The sequence below is a fragment of the Battus philenor genome, unplaced genomic scaffold (assembly GCF_028537555.1).
Source record: "Battus philenor isolate CCGP_79_NKW_IND1 unplaced genomic scaffold, ilBatPhil1.0.hap1 SCAF_4, whole genome shotgun sequence".
NCBI classification, from domain to species: Eukaryota; Metazoa; Arthropoda; class Insecta; order Lepidoptera; family Papilionidae; genus Battus; species Battus philenor.
In genome coordinates, this window is record NW_027181704.1 from 13,895,226 (window position 1) to 13,914,692 (window position 19,467).

Below are 19,467 nucleotides of genomic sequence, written 5' to 3' on the forward strand. Positions count from 1 at the left end.
ATTAAAGATGAAATTAATTTATTCAACGTTGTAACTTTTAACAGAACTGTTATTGATCGATTTTTTTTTAATTTATTTTATTTTTGACACTACTCTGCTTTACAAGGTATTTAGTAGTAAAGAAGACGTAGGAAGAAACTCCACAACAATACTTTTTTTAAAAAAGTTTAACAATACATATTTAAATATATACACTCTATGAGATATACCCTACATGATATTATATTTTTATTCGATCTAGCGACATCATTGCTAAGGATTATTGTCATATAAATATTCGTCTATTTAATAGTCTTTTCCATCGGTTTACTATGTGTTTTGAATTTTGTAAATGGTAGTCCAATAATGATTTTTGGTAATCCATTTAAAAAATCTAATTCAGTTTATTACAGATGAATTATAGAGTTTATGCAGTCGTTACTTTGGTACAGCCAGTTTTTCACGGCGCCTTGCAAATACACCTAGGACGTCCCCTATTTTTAAAGCTCTAGGGAACCTCTTGACATGTATTTCGACAAGATTAAAACTTCGGAAATTTCGTATCATCTGTTAATTATTATATTTTATGATTGTTGTCTTTAAAATTATCTGAAGGGTCGTGTCTCTGAGAAAATTTTAGCCAATTTCTCAAGTTTTTTTTCAAGTAAACTCGCAATTGTGTTACAAGAAAAAAGGTTTCGTAAGCCTCCCAAGGTTTCTTTTGTCATAAGAAGGCAACTGATAAACGCTCTACTTAATGGAAGGTGGCATAAAAACATTTTTCAACCTTAACGAAAAATAATGTTATACTGAGCTTAACAGAGTCGGTGAAAAGGTGCTTTATATTCAGTTTGTTTTGACATTGAGTATACCTTACGATATTGCCTGTTGTATACTTGACGGTAATCTTCAAGGAGCTTACGCTTTTAAATTCTCATTTGTGACGTCTTTTTTGTTTTTCTTCGTGTAAGGCGCCATTCAACATATGGAACGAACAAAGGTTCTTACAATAAACGAGTATATCGTTGTTTTCCAAAACATGTTTATACATCTAATACATTAAACTGATTATTTATTCCATTTGTGTCTTTGCATTTGTCATAAATAATGTTGGTAAATCAGTGGCTGTTAAACCTTGACACCTGATGGCACTGTTAATAATGGTGTTATGATGGCGCGAATTGCGGTCGCCGATGGGTAAAGCAGTGGAATTTTTGTAATGGCAGTGTTAAAAAAATTGAAGAATAAGGTTTTAAATGGAATCGACAATTTAAATAATAATATCGACAATTTAAATGTCATGTCTTTGATTTCAGCAGATTCAGATCTAATATATGAAATTTCCATGTCACAATGTTAGTTACCGTACTTCTCCGAAACGGCTCGACCGATTATTACCAAATTTTATATGCGTATTCAGTAGGTCTGACAATCGGATACTATCTATTTTCGATACCCCTAAGTGATAAGAGTTGTTCACCCTTAAAAATTTTTGTTTAATTTTTTGACGACATTTTTTTGTTTTTATTATTTTATGATACAGCATATAAAAATACATGCAAAACTAAATTTTCAACAACCAACCAGCAACCCCTATTTTTTATTTGTTAATTAAAAACTTTAATTTTTGTTGCAAAACAGCGTTATGTATATAAGTAAGCAAATAAATTGAAAGGAATCGCCTTATTTATTAAATGTCTTGCTGTTCTCAACTTTGGTGGCCCTGGAAATTCGGATAATTTTGTTTTTTATAATTTCGTAAAAGTTACGAAGAAGGTTGTTATGAAGAGAAAAAATATGTCACTATAACTCTTTAAGAGTAGGAATATTTGTTTAGTTTTAAAAAGTTAAATTAATAAACACTCTGAAATATGTTGTAATTGTAACACGTATTTATAAATAAAACATTTATTAACAGGATACTGTTATCACTGTCGGGATAAGTATCTCGTCAAATAGAACGCACGGGACATAATCCATCAGGCGAGCCCGGTGCGGATCAGAGAATGTCACATACTTTTCGGATTTTTTTGTTCTGCGACATGCATATTGCTTCACAATGACCTCCTTTATCACTCGTAAGCAGAGACGATATCATAACTCTAACAAAACGTGAACCTAATATCGAAAATGCAAACAAAAATCTTTTCGAAACGGCTTCATTAAAAAACCATAAATATAGTCACGGTAATTATTTTTTTTTACCAGTGACAAAGAATGAAAAAATGTACAATGGTAACGTGTAGTCACAAGTGCGTGTTGTCAGCAGTTTAACAGTGCTAGTTATTACGTCTCGGTGAAGTTTAAAAAGGACAGAGAATGTTATTCGAATTGCCCCTACCACGGTTTAATTGCGAGGTTGATTTCTGACGACTGAAAGCATAGAGTTCTCCGCGAGCGTAGCTAATACTGTACAAGTGCTGTATCACCCTCGCCTCGTTGTAACGGATTATCTAACGACTTGTGTCTCGACCACTCGTTTTGAATGAGATGAGAGGACAATGCTTTTCAACGCCTCTATTCCAGTCGCGGTCTTTACGCGCTTTGTGAACACGTCAAATCCCCTGTAATCCACAGCTTTGAAGAAAATACGTGCGAGGATTTTTCACGAGGTGTTCCATATAGCTACGTATAAACTTTTTTAACTCAGTGAATGCTATGAAAGAATTTTGATATATTTCATTTTTATTCTCGAATTTTATGATTTATTAACTTCACAGATATATGTTGATTTTATTTTCAAATTAAAACAAGCATGAGTAAGTTGGTAAATCAACTAACAAATATATTTTGGCTATAAGATACAGTAAATTATTAATATTTAAACAAGGTAAAAATACGTGTACGTACGTGTAAACAAGGTAAATTTACGTGTGAAATATAAATTTAAATTTTTTTTCCAGAAAAGTGTGGAAAAATGATGACGAGAAAAATAAATAAACGTCGCAAAAAAGGAAAATCAAATGTTTACTTTTCCGCCATGATGAACATTGTATATTGAAAAATACGATATATATATATATATTCGTTGTTGTTAAATAATTTACTGAAATATACTTTATTCAAATATATTTCACATAAACACCGCTACTGGCAAATTTCTAGCAAATTTAAATTCAATATCCTAACCGTTAAGACTGATAATTGAAAATATACCTTTGTTTGTAATTTTATTAAAAACATGTTTTTTTATATTTAAAAATATTTAATTTGAAATCTTTATTCAAGAAGGCATTTACATGCGTTTTTGAAAAGAGCCGCCGAGAAATTTTACTGTTGGTGTTTTAAATAATATTTTTTAAAATAATTTAGGTGTTGTGTACAAAACAAGTTTCACACATTTCGTTGAACTAAAACTTTTGAACGCTTTTTCGTTTAATACTAGATTTAAACTTAAGGAACTTATTTTAGGAACTTTATTCCATGTATGTATATACGTACACCTGTTTTCATATCCATACAGCGTCTTTCCGCGACCTTGAATATGCTGTCGGCCCATCTAGAGGTCGAAATGAGGCAAATATTTAATGTCTTTGGCATGCAATTTTGAAATTAAAGTCAATAAAAGCATTAAATAAATATTAACATTTAGAACTAAATCGCGAAAAATTAAAAAAATATTCTCAATTTTAACAATTCATGTAGATTGGCTAAAAAAAAAACATTTCCATCTAAGAGCATATTGCCTTTAAAACGGAATCCTTCCTTTGAATTGCGTTTGAAATTTGGAAAAGTGCCAAAAGTGGGACAGAGCTGGGGAATGGGAAAAGCTGCTATAGGAAGTGTATTTGACCGAATCGTTGCGGACGAGATGCGATGCAAATCGACACGCGGGAAGCCTTCACGTTTCTGTTATCTAGAAACAGATAGGTTTAATGACGGAAGTTTGAGTCAACAGATGACCGCATTTTACAAATGTCGTATGGTTTTAAATCAAACTTAGAAAGTTACAATTTTTTTTTTCATAAGAATAGACATTTATACGCACTTTTGAATCGTCAATTATTTTTTAATTTATAAAAAGGTCATTGTGGTCAAACTGTGATTACGCTACCACTAGATGGGAATGCCGAGTTGCTGAGAACTGGCCAAAACTCAACAGTTGTTTTTTTTTAAATTATATCAAAAATGTTTTATGTAGAAATTGTAACATAAATCCCGTAAATGATTCAAATAACGAAGTTTCACTCATTTTGACATACTGAAATACTTAAAATCTTTTTAGATTCAATTACATAAGTTAGTATTTAATATACTTGTTAATATTTTTTGTTTATGTCTGTAAGTTTAATTTAATATGCTTTCTGTATTCTGGGTGTTGAATTTGTATTTAGCTTAGTGAGGCTGTTACAACTAAGTTGGTTTCAGGGAGCTAACAAAAATTTCCTAATGCTATACTATATTCGCCTCTCGACGCGTCGGTGCGCTGTGTAGGACTTGATGTGTTGCTGCTGTCTTCTCTGCTGTTCTCCGTTGTCGCTGTTGGTGTCGGCGTCGGTGTGTCGTCTTCTTTCTTCTATCTCCTGTTAGCTACTATTCGGTAGGCCCTCTTGCTTAGGCGTGTCTCGTCACTTTGTGTGTGACCTTCTTTTTTGGGGCCCCCCTTGGTTTTTTTTGGGTGGCGTCTTTTGGTTCCTTTCGGAATCGGTGCGTTCTCCTTCGGTATTGCGTGGCGTGGCCTACGCTTTTCTGTTGTCGGGTTTTCTTCTGGTAACTGGCTGTAACTCGCCGCTTGGGCCACCAGATGGTTCGGGTGGTGTACGGCGTCTTGGAAGTATTTCCTTGACGCCTCTCCGAAGAATTCCTATATGGTAGGTTAATATGCTTTATTGTACACGCCAGGTCAAAAGGTTCTCGAGTGGCAACCACGAGTCGGTAGACGCGGCGTAGGTAAATCTTAATACTAGGTGGACCAATGACATAATTGAGATAGCGGGAAGTCGCTGCATCCGGGCAGCGCAGTACCGATTTTTGAGGGATCTTTGGGCAAGGCCTATAACTTACAGTGGGCGCCTATCAGATGAACGAAAAAACAGCAGAAAATTAAAGTACATGCAAAATTTTACACTCATCCCAATTTATCGGATTATACGCAAATTTAAAATTTATATCGTAAAATATTCAAAAATTTAATTTCTTAGTTACCCTTAAAGTTTCGAAGTGGAGGGAATAACTTTCTAAATGTTGTACAGTTGTTTTATGTACACTTAGTAAACTTAATTTAAGTGAAAGTAATGCGGGGCTTGGATTAGAAGGTTCATTCAAACAGGGCACTGGATTTTAAAAATATATCCTAATAGGACAATACAAATCTATTGTTTCGTTAGAAGAGTAAACAAGAACAGAAACTAACTTATTATTAAGTATGTATGATTCTATGACAGATGTTGAAAATAGTAACAAATCGTAAAATGTTTTCCAATTTTTTTTTGTATAATAGTATAATTTGTTTAAAATTAATTTAATTGTTTGTCTGCTAAGCAATTCTTGCAAGACCACACGAAAACTGCGGAACATATTAGGATTTCATGATGCCAAACGAAACACTGTCATTTAGACAAACGTAGTCAATTTTAATAATTATTTTTGTATTTTGAACAAACAATAAACAGAAATTATTTTTTTCTTTTAAAATCAAATTCATATTTTCCTTCGATGAGTTATAATGCTATCATCTTTTTACTGTCTATTTTTTCACCCAAAACTCGTATAAAGGGATAAAGCACTGTGTCGCGGTTTTAAAGCCAGTCAAACGATTACCCTATTTTTGGCATTATTTCATTTTTCAATTTTTTTATTATCGATCACAACTTGGAAAGCAAAGGCAAAAAAAATAAAGCACGTAAACTCAGTAAGAATCTGTTCACTCTGATGTGATGAAATAAAAAATCCCGAAGGTTGTTCCTTTCTCTGCCTGCGGATCCGAAACGTAGAATCGAAACGCATAGTACCCCTACATCTTATTATTATTTAGTAAGTTATGATTTAAGATTATTTAGATTTATTCATCTTTACTAAAAGCCAATATCTATGTATCAAATTTGTAACTAACATAGACATATATATGTTTTAGTGTTGACTTACCAATTATAAATTAATTAAAAAATTATGCCCTAAAAATATTTATTTCGCCAACCAAATTCATTTACAACTTCTGACGGCTGCTTTCATATATAACAATACTAACACTGGTCATGTTTAGCCATATTAATTTTTTTTTGTTATGACCTAACTTATGGCAATACTAGATTACAGATAAATTAATATACTAATAAAATCATATGGAAGAACATATGTGTAAGAGCGTGTAAACTGAAGTGAATAAGTGAGCAAGTGACAAGATGTTTCTCTAAAGCAAGCTCTCCCGATAACATTGTGTGAATAAATGATTTCATAAAATAAAAACACACAAAGATTTTTAAAATGAGTATTTTTCAATAATCCGTAAGAATTAGAATTAGAAAATATTTTATCTCGCAACTCGCAATAGACTGTTAAAGAATATTTTTCCATTTAAAACAATTAAATTAAACATATTTCAGAGTAACCAATTCATTGATTTCATGCCTTAAAAGTTCATAACGAATACATACAAAATATTTATTCTAGTTTTAACTCTATAAGAATTCAATAGTAATGTGATAATATTTTAATATTTTACGTTAATCGATATTGTAGTTTGAAAGCGTCTATAAACGTCTTTTTGATTTGAATATTAGACAGCAGTGTTTAAATTATTTTTTACTCACAAATTATTTTCCGATTAGAGCTTTTATTATATTTTTATTTAGACGTGAAAATAATAATTTATTATTTATTAAGTTTGCTATGAAACGCATTATGCAGGCCAACCGATCTTATAAAATTTCTGTAAGAGGTCTGTATGTATAAATGTATGTCCTGCGGTTGAAATTATGATGACGATAAAACAAGAAATTCATAAATAAAAATATTTAACACTAGAAATTTACAAAAGTTAAATCATAAAAAAATATATATATCATTCTCGTTTCTTTACCACCGCGACTACTTGAAATACACTCGCAAGTAAAATTTCCGGGTCAGCGAGCAAAACCTCGAAACCTCTGTATCCGCGGAAATAACCACTTGAGTTCTTGAATGTACAAAATAATTATTATGTTCATAATGAATGCCAAATATTATAACGTCCATTTGCACATATGTATACAGAAATTTTCGCCCATTATACCTTTATGGTCATATAATAAAACGTACTAAAGCAAATACGAATTGTTAATTATGATTCACAGTAATAAATGTTTATATTACGAAACGTACCTCATAATTCTTTTACAGTCTTTTTGTTTTGTTTTTTGGTTTAAAAATGTATAATAAATTTATAAAGCCTTAGGAGAACTTAGAGCTACCATCTATGTATGTTATGCCATAATGTTAGAAGTATACTCAAATGGCATTTGAAAATTTCATTTTTATGATTCCATTTTTATAGCTCAACACCTCTTTTAACGTAACAAAGAGCGATGCTCCCTAGGAAGCCTGGGCTCGGGTCGCTATGTACTACAATTTTACAGGATTTGGAGGCAGATTTCCACTCGGGCTTCACTCGTAGATAATATATTGGATATATATGCATTCCGTCTTAGGAACGCCCGAAAGTTTATAACTTAGACTTGGTATTTATTACCTGGATAAGGTTGAGCTCCTCTATAATGCTTTCTTTATTTTAAAACTTGGGTGTATCTAACGGGTCCTAAGAAGATCGCATAAGAAACACAGACGGTGGATTTCTCAGTATCTTCTATACAGTAATAGAGCAAATCATTTCCAAGCTTTTAAATCACTTAAAAATCCGTAACACTTTGGTATTTTCTGTTTAATGATAAACAGCTCGATTTTTTTTTGAATAATTCTCCTAGTACTTTCCTAAAGTAGCATACGAGCAGTGGTTGGCCAGTGGTAAGGATTGACACTAGCGATCGCAGGTCGCGGATTCGATTCGACTTGCATTAATTACATGCCACTGTTTACAAATAAGTTTCCAGAGGATGGGCAGCAGTGTCCTCTGCGTACCACAATACCACACTGCGATCGCAAACCCGCCTGCCAAGCATGGTGATTTTGGTATATCTTCCCCATAGAAATTTTTGGGGAAGAAGGAAGAATATATAATTACCGCACTTAAATATACACACACACACATGTATATATATATATATATATATTTATATATATAAATTTTCAAGTCATTTCCTGTTTCATACAGAAGCGCCAATCTTTGGAAAATAAATGCGAATAATTATCGTGGATACTTCACAGTTTTATTTGAAAAAGTGATGGTATTAAAAAAAAATGCTGCCATATATCTGTTAAAACAGTAATACATATTATATTAACAAATGTCATATGTGTACAATTACATATAATGCAGACTCTAAACTGGATAGGGGTTAATCATATATGAACATTTCTAATTGTTTTCTGTAGGTGTAAACGTAGCTTTTGAATCGCTTTAAGCCAAATCTCTAATAACACCAAAATCCATATAAATACGGAGTGTTTTCCGTCTATATTTAAAAACAAAATCTGTGTCAGTTTCTAAATTGAGTCATTTATATTGACTAATACATAATGTAGTACTTATTAACAAAAACGATAGCGATACGGATAATATCATACGATGCAAAGGTTACTTAATTATCAGAAAGTTAGCAATTAGTCAATAGGAGCTTAAAATTTTGCAATTATAAAAACTCGTATTAAGCGGGCTTACATAAGTGACATATTGACGTACATTATTGGTAAAGGTTTACCTCTAGGGACCGATTCCAGCGCAGCCTACATCGGGGTCGCTTCTGGGTCGTTTTACGCTCAATACGTTTTCAGGGTTGACAAGTTCTAATAACTTTTATTTATATGAAAAAGCTGGAAGAACTTTCCGATATCTTTTCTATACATCTAAACGGAAGTTTCTATATGTTGATTTTAGTACAGCGGTATTGTAAATAACTTTTTTAATTTTTGTTTGCGAATGTTTTTTTTTGTTTGATTGTAATTTATTATACATGTACAGGCTGGTTCGTTCTAAATTCAAAAGCTTAATAAGGTTGGCTTGTACACCTTTTTCCAAAAAATCTGTTTAACATTATCACTGTAAAATAAATTAATTTATTTATTTTTGGAAATTCTGTTGTTTTTAAAACGTTTTTTAATACTTGGGTGATTTATTATTTCCGGAAGCATTGATTTTGAATATGTCGTCTAGATTCTGTATTTTAGATAGACTAGAAATGATGAAAAGTGCAAATAATTTTTATTAATTAAAATTTATAAAAGCTAAACAGCTATTGAACTTGTTCACAGTAATATTGGTGCACAATAATATTTACTAACATCTAAAAAGTTCGCCGTTTTAGTGGTGTAATTAAACGCTCTGTTGTTTGTATGTTTTAGTTTCACCGCTAGTAACATTTAATTTTATGACTACTTAATATACGACAAGGATTTGGATTACGAAATATTTATTCAGTATTTTATTCTTGGTTTTTCTTCTTTCATCCTTTACGAAATCTTTCTTTCACTCTATAAATTTTATTTACATTCTGGTCATAATTCGCCTTCTCTCCATCACCACATTTGTCACAATGTTATATTTTTATTATAATCTTTTCTATGATCGTTATTGGCTTTTTTGTAACGGTACGGACACGTAAAGAGGAGATCTCCTGAACACGTGGGGAATGTTGCTATGGATCTAAACATATTTGGGTTCAGAAGCAGAGGAAGATCGAAAACAAGAAGGGCAGATACCATGGCAAAAGACATGACTGCCTGCAAAGTTTCCGCGAACGACGTGTCCAATCGCGCGATTTAGAGAAAGAAGATAAGGAAAGCAGACCCCATAATTAGATGGGATTAATAAAGCTCAGGAGAGGGAGAGAGAGAGAGAGAGAGAGAGATCTTTTTAATGATTAACCTTTTAATTTTTATTATTACATTTGTTAGCCTCAGCTTTTATATTTTGTATTCTTATTACTATAAGAAGCCTATTATCAATATTACCTTAGATTGTGATATTGTAAAAATCTGTGGCGACATCCTGTATCCCCTATCAAGAAGATGGTGCTACCAATAACTAAGTAACATTTATTTATATTTTGTTATAACGAGAATGTTTAGTAATTAGATTGTGTTGTAAAAAATATTTTCTATGACCCATTAAAACCGTGTTATAAATATTTATATAAATATGTTGTAATATTTCCATATTCATCTCGTTAATATTTTAATTATTCTACTTTGATTATACTGCTTATTTATATTGCTTAACCAATCTTCACTTTCAGGTCACTGCTCGCTTATGTAATAAAGTTTCACGACATATATTAGACCTTGCTTTTGTGAGTTTTAAATCTAAAATTAGAAATATATTATCAAATAAAATTTATTATAGCATGTAAGAGTTTTTAACTGATTGAAATGTGTGAAACTTGTTTTGTTGACACATTTTCACGGTTGATATTATAAGGTTATATATCATAGTCATATTTTATTTAGAAAATATGACAATGATATATAAATTAAAAAGCAACTTTTGAATTTTTGACATAATTTCCTTAGCAGATCGGCATACTGGGCCAGTGGTAGCTTACTATTTATAATCTTAAAATAATTGCCGACGCAAAAATGCGTGTAAATGCCTATATCAATAAAGATATATAAAACTTATTTTTTGAATTTCGAATGCGCCCAATTCCATAGTCCGGAATGTGACTTCATCTAAAAGAATTTCCTCTTTCATCTGCAGTCATCGATTACGAAAGTTAAATCGACAGACGTAGTTCATCAAGAATTTCTTCGATACGGATTCGACTCTTACGAAACTCTCAAGCGAAACTTTTTACAGTATTCTATGTATATACATATATAAATGTATATATATTATTTTATAAGACGCAAAATTTATAGATATACTATTATTAGCATATAAGTTCTCTATCCTATCTGAAATGAAACACTGTTGTGTTAAGTAAACCGCATAATTGTTCCATATGGAATACTGTATTGACAAAATTACACCGCTGTTTATGTACAGTAGGTATAATATCATAAAGGATTCCGATAGTCGTGCGTATCTAATGGCATTTCGTTTGTTTGTTACTACGTTTGTTAGTGCGATGTCCGCAACAACACCGTTGTTTGAAGAATGTCGCGGGGTAACAATCCTGCGATAGTAGACAACTATGTATCTCTAGTATAACAACTGCATTATATTAATATTAGAGGAACCGGAAAATGATGTCGTTTCTGTCAACATATTTCACAGAAATACCGATTGATTTTTACCGCTCCGGCATTGAAAATTTGTATACTAAATGGCAAAAGGTTGTTAATAACGAAGTTGAATATATTGTTGATTAGAAATAAATACTTTTTAAGAATGTAGTCGTGTGAATTTAAATTAAGAAAGCGGCATTACTTCTCGGTCCCCTGAAATTTACTTCTGTTTTATTTTTTTTCTTGTTCAGTACTGCATAAAAGCTCGACATCTGAAGTTCTTTTTTTTTAAAAAAGATACACAAAACATAAACACGCATAATGTAAATAGTGAAATTGCGATATATTTTACTGTCATTTGTTTTTTTTTTAAGAATTGTGAATAAAAATATCATGTCTTTGCGTTTTTTACTTCATTTTGTGTGAAACTTTCCGGTCGCTTTCACGGGACTCGCTCTACAGGACGTTATGTAGGTTAATACTATATGAAAGAGGGTGAGAATCTATTTATATTACTGAGCTATTATAATAAACACTGTCTCGATGTTCGGCAGAACGTTACACGAAACAATTCAGCGTTACTCACGATAAAGTTACATCGGATAATGGTTGAATGTTACGATGAAAGCGTTAGCGGGATAGGTGCCCGATTTTCAGGCTCCACGCGTACCGTTAACGCCGACCTATCCAATAACAATTACGTGCTAATCATCAGTTTACTCGGCTCAGTTCATATCCATTTATTCTAATTATCTACAAGACCATTTCTCTTGTACATTAGAATTTATATTTATACATATGTACTTATATTCTGTATTATTAAAGCGCTACTGAAACTGCTGTACCGTGCCTCAGGTATGTGAGAGGCGAAACGAAGGGGGGAGTACTATCCGCTCCATTCAGGCGCCATGCCCTTTTTTCTGTGCCCATCTCTACATTTTTTTCCCAAGCACGGTACAGTGCTATCGGTAATACGAAATTAAGGCATTCTCATTTCTCATTTCTCTGTGTTAACAACACAAAACTAATGTGCTATTATTACTTCCTTCATTATGTTTAACATTTCCTTCCTGCTTAACCAAAAAGAATTTGTTGAAACAATCTTAGACTTCTTTCTACTAATTCTTTCTTCAACCTTGATTTCATACAGTGTGTTTTCTCGTACAAATCATACTACTTTGAAATAAATTTCTCTTTGTAATTAGTGTCTTCAAATCATACGTTCAAAAAGAAGAATTTAGCCCATTTGTCAAAAAAAAAATTTCGATTTAATAATCACTAGACTATTATATATGTAAATGTGTTTTTTTTATTATTAATACGTAATATATCCTCTTATTCGACTGTATTATGTAATTAGAATTGATTAGATCCATAGACGAATGAAAGTAATTGAAATGTCCAGCGGATTGGCAAGTTGAAGTAGCAGTGTGTAGGTCCATATCCGCGCCAAACAGATGGCCTATAGTTCCTTAAGATCCTTTAGTGGAGACAACGTAGCGGGTCGCGTAGTAGTATAATTTTAATAATATAACTACTTTGCATAAAGCTTTGTTGAAACGACAATAGAAGAAAAAAACATTTTTTTAATTAAAATGTTTATTATTAATATATTTCGATCTCCATGACTACGCCTATCTGTGGTACCTATGAAGTATAAGCACCGCTAGGTTAAATAAAGTTGACCAATCGTCTAGAATTACGTCTATCATCCTTCTACGAGGTGCTACGAAAAATCGTAGCACAATGTTTAACGTTCTACGGAGCATACTAACTACGGTTATGTTATTTTTGTATTAAATACTCTAGTTAGAAACAGAGTAAGTAGTATCGGCTGGAAATTAATTCGTGTAATCCGTTTAATGGCCCTGTAAAAACAGGTATGGAGTGGGATTTAAATTGTAATCTTGCCTTAATGCCACTGCGTAATTACAGTAACAATAAACGGGAGAACACGGTTATCGTTTTAATGTACGAATGTCTATTTCTTGATTTTCGGTAAACTTGTTTATATGTGATAGTGTATACAAGGTTACTTTTAGGTGTAAAAGCATCAAAGTGTTGTATATACTGCTCATTTGTTGTCAATTAATATATGTGCACTATATCCAAGAATCAATTGATAGAAAAATAAAAATAACTGTGATAATGTAATAAAAAGAGTATTTTCAACATTCAGATTGCTTCATATTTAAAATTAATTTTTGTTTACTATCTGTGCGTGCAAACTTTGTGCTGCCATAAGTTGGCCTGTCGTGTTAAAAAATGTATATTTAATAAATATACAATGTTTTTTGCAATTTCTTTTCTTCCCTGGAAATTGACTCCTGGTAATAAGTCGAAAGTGCTTCGTATAAATAATTAGATTCAAAAGTAAATAAATAATATTCGAGTAAAACAAATTGTTTTAATTCCATAAAATAGGATAATAAATCAGGAATATATATATATATATATATTTATATATTTATGTATATATATGTTTATGTATATATATATATATATATATATATAAATATATACATATACATATATATATATATAATACATGTAATGAACTTTATTCGCCAAAAGGGTTAATATTAGAAAATATTTAACTTACCGCATTTCTTCTCTCAAGCTAAGCATGTGTTAATGTATTTGTTTCCACACGCGTTCTCTTTAATGTTTTATTCCTATTAATCTCACGTCTTGCCTTCCATATTTATATATGTACATATAAATAAGCTTTTTCGAAAAATGAGCTATTCACTTAGTTTAAGGTGTTTCACTTATAATCAATCATCTTCTGTAGCTTTGAAAAACTGTGCTTTTCTATAATATTCTTATAAAATACACGTATTATAATGTATTATATAAAATAATAATACATTTATGAAATTTTATTAAAAAATGGGAAATCCAATTTAAAACACAATCTTTTTGAATGGAGTGTAGAAAAGCGTTTCGTTTCATCTAATGATTATAACGTGGCCTAAAGGCATTCCCTTGACAGATTTTCCGTCTGCTATAAGTAATTTTATACAAAGGAATGCCTAAAATTATATTGTAATGAATATTATAATTGAAAAAGAGCGTAATAATTAAGTTTATTTTACAATAATACATTCTTGAACCAACTACCTGCTATTTTCGCATTTTTACTTGTTTTTAATTGAATTGTGCGAATACTGTTTTTCTACTTTTTCTTTCACAACAACACATTTGATTAAGGCCCTCTTTATTAAGGCATTTCAACCATTTGTGGCTGTTCTGGTGGTCTTTTCCAGTCAAAGAGCGTCCGTTTTTGGTGCCGGCCCTCACCCAAATCTGGCCTAATGCCGATACCTGTGACTTGCTTTGATATCTGAGCCAATCATTGGTCATTTTGTCCCTTAGTGTGACACAACAGCTTTCTCTTCATTGCCTCTTTTGGCCGCTCTCAGTTTATTCACGACTTTTTTGGGGATAACGAGAGTATATAATCCATAAAATATGTTGGTAAGAATGCATTCGTTAAATATTTGAGCCTTCTCGTTACCTGCTAGATTCATTTTGAAGACAAAATCGAATATGAACAATTATTCCCAGCCTATTATAATAACTCTATTTATTCTCACTATCTTACAACCAACACATATTTTTTTAAAAATATAAACTATAAAGGTAATCGTCGTGGTTGTTTAATACAAACGATTTTTAATTTTTCCTAACTTAACAACTTTACTGTTTCTATAATATTAATATATAATATATAATGTGTGTGTGCGTGTGCGTGTGTTTGTGTACGTGTGTGTGTGCGCGCGCGCGCGTGTGTGTGTGTGTAAAGTATTATAAGTAAAGGAATATAATAAGACTCGCTTTTCAGCCCATACACGCCCACTGCAAGGCTTCCCACAAAGATATCTATAGGTGGATATACCACAATCCCTGTCGGTATATTCTATGACGCTACTGCCAATTCATCCTTTGAAAATTTGTTTGGGAACCAGTAAAGTATTATCATACTATATCAAATATCTCCGTTTTCTACAGCTGGCAAACTGCACAGAATAACACTGAAAATGTAATTAAGGATTAGATAAAGAAAGTAGACATATATAGATAAAGAAATATATTAGATATAAAAATGTCTGTAATGTTGTTTAAAATAAAAAAAAACAACTTGTTGTAGAGAAAACACTTGTGCAAATAGAAGTAAATGAAGACATTTTGCATGTTTACGTGAGAATATGTAGATTAATTTATTCCGCATCGCAGGTAGCTCGCTGACGTCCACCACGGGTACCGTGACACGGGTCTCGTCCGTTGTCGGCGGGGACGCGGACCTTCCGTGCGATTCGAGACCGCCTCTGCGTAACGACAGCTTACTACTCGTCGTGTGGTATAGGGACGACAATCCTGTATATAGGTGAGTGCTTTTAAACACGTGATGCTTTATTTGTAGTTACAATAGTGCTTTATGTACTTGTGATAGCCCTCGACATTGGAACAATTGAAATACTTCAATTATTAAATAAATTTTATAGCCAAGGACAGCTTTCTTTGACTGTGGGTTATGTACAATATACTTGGATGACTAGGGCTTCACAGGAGTTTTTGTACAATTTCGGGGTTCTCATATAGAACTATCAAATCATGATTTGTAAACTTTTGATTACTTGTAAAAAAATTGCAATGATTCACGTTTATATATTTTTGAAATTGTGAAGTCACAACATTCAGTAACAATTTTTGAATGACCCAGCATTTATCAAAAATATTGAATTTAAATGTTTACTTTAAGTATTTAAAATTATAAATTTAATTATTATATCAATCCCTATTGTGAATGATGAGAGGAACTTTGAAGGTGGCACCTATCTTATTTTTAGACCGAAATATAATACGCACCTGACTTATAAAAATAAACTTTAAATTCAAACGCTATTTTAATGAACTATTAAAGCCTTTATCGTCGTCGTCGTTTTAGCCCTCAGACGCCTATTAGATAACAAAATGTAGCTAGTAATTATACGATAATTAATTCTTTTTAAATATAAATAAATAGTAAAGAAGTAAAATAAAGTATTGTAACTTGATAAAATACAATATTAGATCAATAAATAAATGTAAAAGTATATATGTACCGCGAAAATTATATAAAAAATCTTCGAAGTTGTCAGTATTTCAAATCTTCGTACAACCCCGGGGAAGAACTTTGCTCAATGTAAGGCATATTCCTTCCCCTGAGATATCTATGGGGAGATATACCAATCGCCACGCTTTACGCACGATAGGTAGTTTGGCAATCGCAGATCGTATTTTGGCATGCAGAGGACGCTGCTACCCAACCTCTGAAAACTTATTTGTGAGCAGTGGTAATCCTATATAATTAATACACAAATTGTGAATTATATAAGACTGTATCCCGGGAATCGAACCTGCGTCGTACGATCGCAAGTCTAAGTTCTCTACTGCTGAGCTATGACTAATTAAATTTCAAATATAAGTGGTCTTCAATTAAATTATTTATACATACGAATTGTTGCGATATGCTTTATACTGATAATGATTATACTTGAAGTATTTAGTTTTATTTTATATTTCATTTTAAACTATAGCTTATTACAATAAATAAATAAAATAGTTGATAAATATAGAAAAGAGTAAGTAATAATAAATAAAAAAAACATGCAAACTAAAAAAAACTAATGTACGTAAAGTTTTTCTAAGATGTATTTATATATAGGAAATCATTTGAAAAACTTTCTGACAAATTATTTCTATTAAAATTTTATGATATTTTTTGGTTTTAAAGTGTTATTGCGAGTCCGACTAATGCTATACTGTTACTTTCTTTAAACCGGAGGGTTTTTGTTTAAAGAATTTAGAAAAAAAAATACGCGAATTATGAGAATTATGTGCTGATAATATATTTTAAGAACAATTTTCCCCCTATCCCCAGCTACAAGTATTGCCGACTGCTAATTCTTCTTACACAAATCAAAAAACCATACGTGTGTTTAACTCTCTCTCTTTTTTTGTTTGTTTAATATACTAAGTAAGGATATATATAGTAGACTCTGTATTTTTTCCCATTCGAAGTTAAGCTTCAGACAATGCAAATGAATATTTCTTGGAAATATGACTCTTAAAAAAAAATTTTTGAAAGTCACATTTCCAAGAAATATTACGTTCAACGATTAAAATTAATAAATATATCATAAATTAATATTACTATTTTGCTTGATCACATGATAGCCCGAGATCGACTTTGAACTTTAAAACAATGCATATATAGTCATATATATACATATAATACTCGTTAACAGTTGCATTATACGATATTCTTCTATCACAAACTAATTTAAGTGCAAAAATTACAATAAATTGAAAAAAAAAATAAGACACGTCCATAATATATTTACAAGAAACCGTTAAAAACTGGCTGTAATAAAATTTCGGCTGCAAAAACTCTGTATATATTTTGAATGAAATTCCGCAAAATATTATTGGACTACCATTCGCAAAATTTAAAGCGAATATTAAAAGTTAATTCACGGAAAAGGCTCATTATTCATCAAAAGAGTATTCAAAATAAAATAGAGTTAATAAAATGTTAACTGTTAATAATATTTATGTTATAAATTCTGTTATATCGAATAAATGAATCTTACATTTAATGTGTTTCATGTGCAATCAATAAATATATACGGAACCGCAAGCGCAGAGTAAGAGATTCACGAGATGGACATACGATCTTTTGAAGGTAGTCGGATAATACTAGTTGCCGCTTCCGACCGGCCCTTTTGGAAATATCTAGAGGAGTTCTATGTCCAGTGATGGACTTCTCTAGGCTGAAATTATGATTCTTCTTTTTCTTGAAATTATGATGATGGTGAAAGTGATCATTTGCAATATGTTCCATTAATTTTTTTCTAATAGAATGTAATTGGCCAATTACTTTTTACTTTTTTACTACTACTCAAAACCAGTTAGAGCAGCCAATTCTAACAGATAAACATTATTGTTCAGGAAAATTAAAAAGTGTCCAACAAAAGTCTAGTTTACATTTCGTAATATGTTTGAATTTAAAATTAAAACCAAAACAAATTTCTCCCGTAGAACGATAACATGAATTCAAAGAAACTTAAATGTTACTTTTAAAAATTTTACTGGCATATTACATCGGGTTGTGCGTATAAAACGTGACATAACTCATAAGCCTATAAAACAGTTGCGGGCCGGTTTATGTATACGTTTTCAAAATACTTTATGAACTCATGATGGAGATTTCTTTTTACACAATTTAATTTCAATGAACGTGACGTGAATGCTTTAATTTTTAACTTTATACTACAACTAAGCTGTACTGAATATTTCAAAGGGAAAAACGGTTTTTATTTTTGAAAGGAAAAGTTTATTCATTGTTAGAATTGTTTATCAAAACGCTAAATACTTTACTTCTATGTTTATATACAATTTATATGAGAATATATGGAAAATAAAATTAAAGTATGACAGAACTTATGAAGGCTTACAGTTTTTTATACAGTGTTATTTATGGCGAGGTAAATATTTGTTTAAAACAGTTATATGTTTAAAAACATTTAAGACATATTGGCGGAACAATTGAAGTATCTTAACTCCATTTATATTACATAATGTAGTATATGCACGTAAAAAATAAGGTAATAAAAGGAAATGCAATGGTTTTTCATCAGAGCTATCTATAATCTGTTATGTTGTAAGTAATAATAAGTAACTATAATTCTCTCAAATGGTGACGTCATGTGAATTTGTGCGAATGACCTTTTCGAAATAAATAATTCTAATGTTAAACTTAAGCTATTATTTACATACCCATATGCATAAGTTACATCGTATAATATGTCCTTCTATTTTAGTATGTGCTTATTATTAATTAGTAGTCCAATGGCCGCTTAGCGAACTTTGTGTCACCCCACCCCAACCCCTTTTGCGGTTAATATTTCATTAAATCCATTATTAGCTGACCTTTAATTGGCTTACATAATAATCTAACTGAATGTCAAGTCTCTCAACTTTATATGTCTAGAGATATTGTAATGAGTGTGAAAGTGGGTTGAAATCTCTTATATAATTTTTACACATGCATATTTTTCTGCGCACACCTGTCTGTTTGTTATATCTGCACCACAAAAGATTAATACAGAATGTCTATATTGATATGGAATATCTATATGTGATTTAGTCTGCTATAACGCAAAGTGTTAAAAACAAAAGCAGATT

At 31.3% G+C, this 19,467-nt stretch overlaps 1 protein-coding gene across 1 annotated transcript in view; it reads left to right on the forward strand.

The window, feature by feature from the left end:
* Nucleotides 1–19,467, forward strand: part of LOC137928789 (neural cell adhesion molecule 2-like) — a 91,231-nt gene that overhangs the window by 38,024 nt on the left and 33,740 nt on the right. The window contains exon 3 of the mRNA XM_068771761.1: nucleotides 15,475–15,625. Coding sequence (XP_068627862.1) covers nucleotides 15,475–15,625 — 151 coding nt within the window. The remainder of the gene's footprint in view (nucleotides 1–15,474; nucleotides 15,626–19,467) is intronic.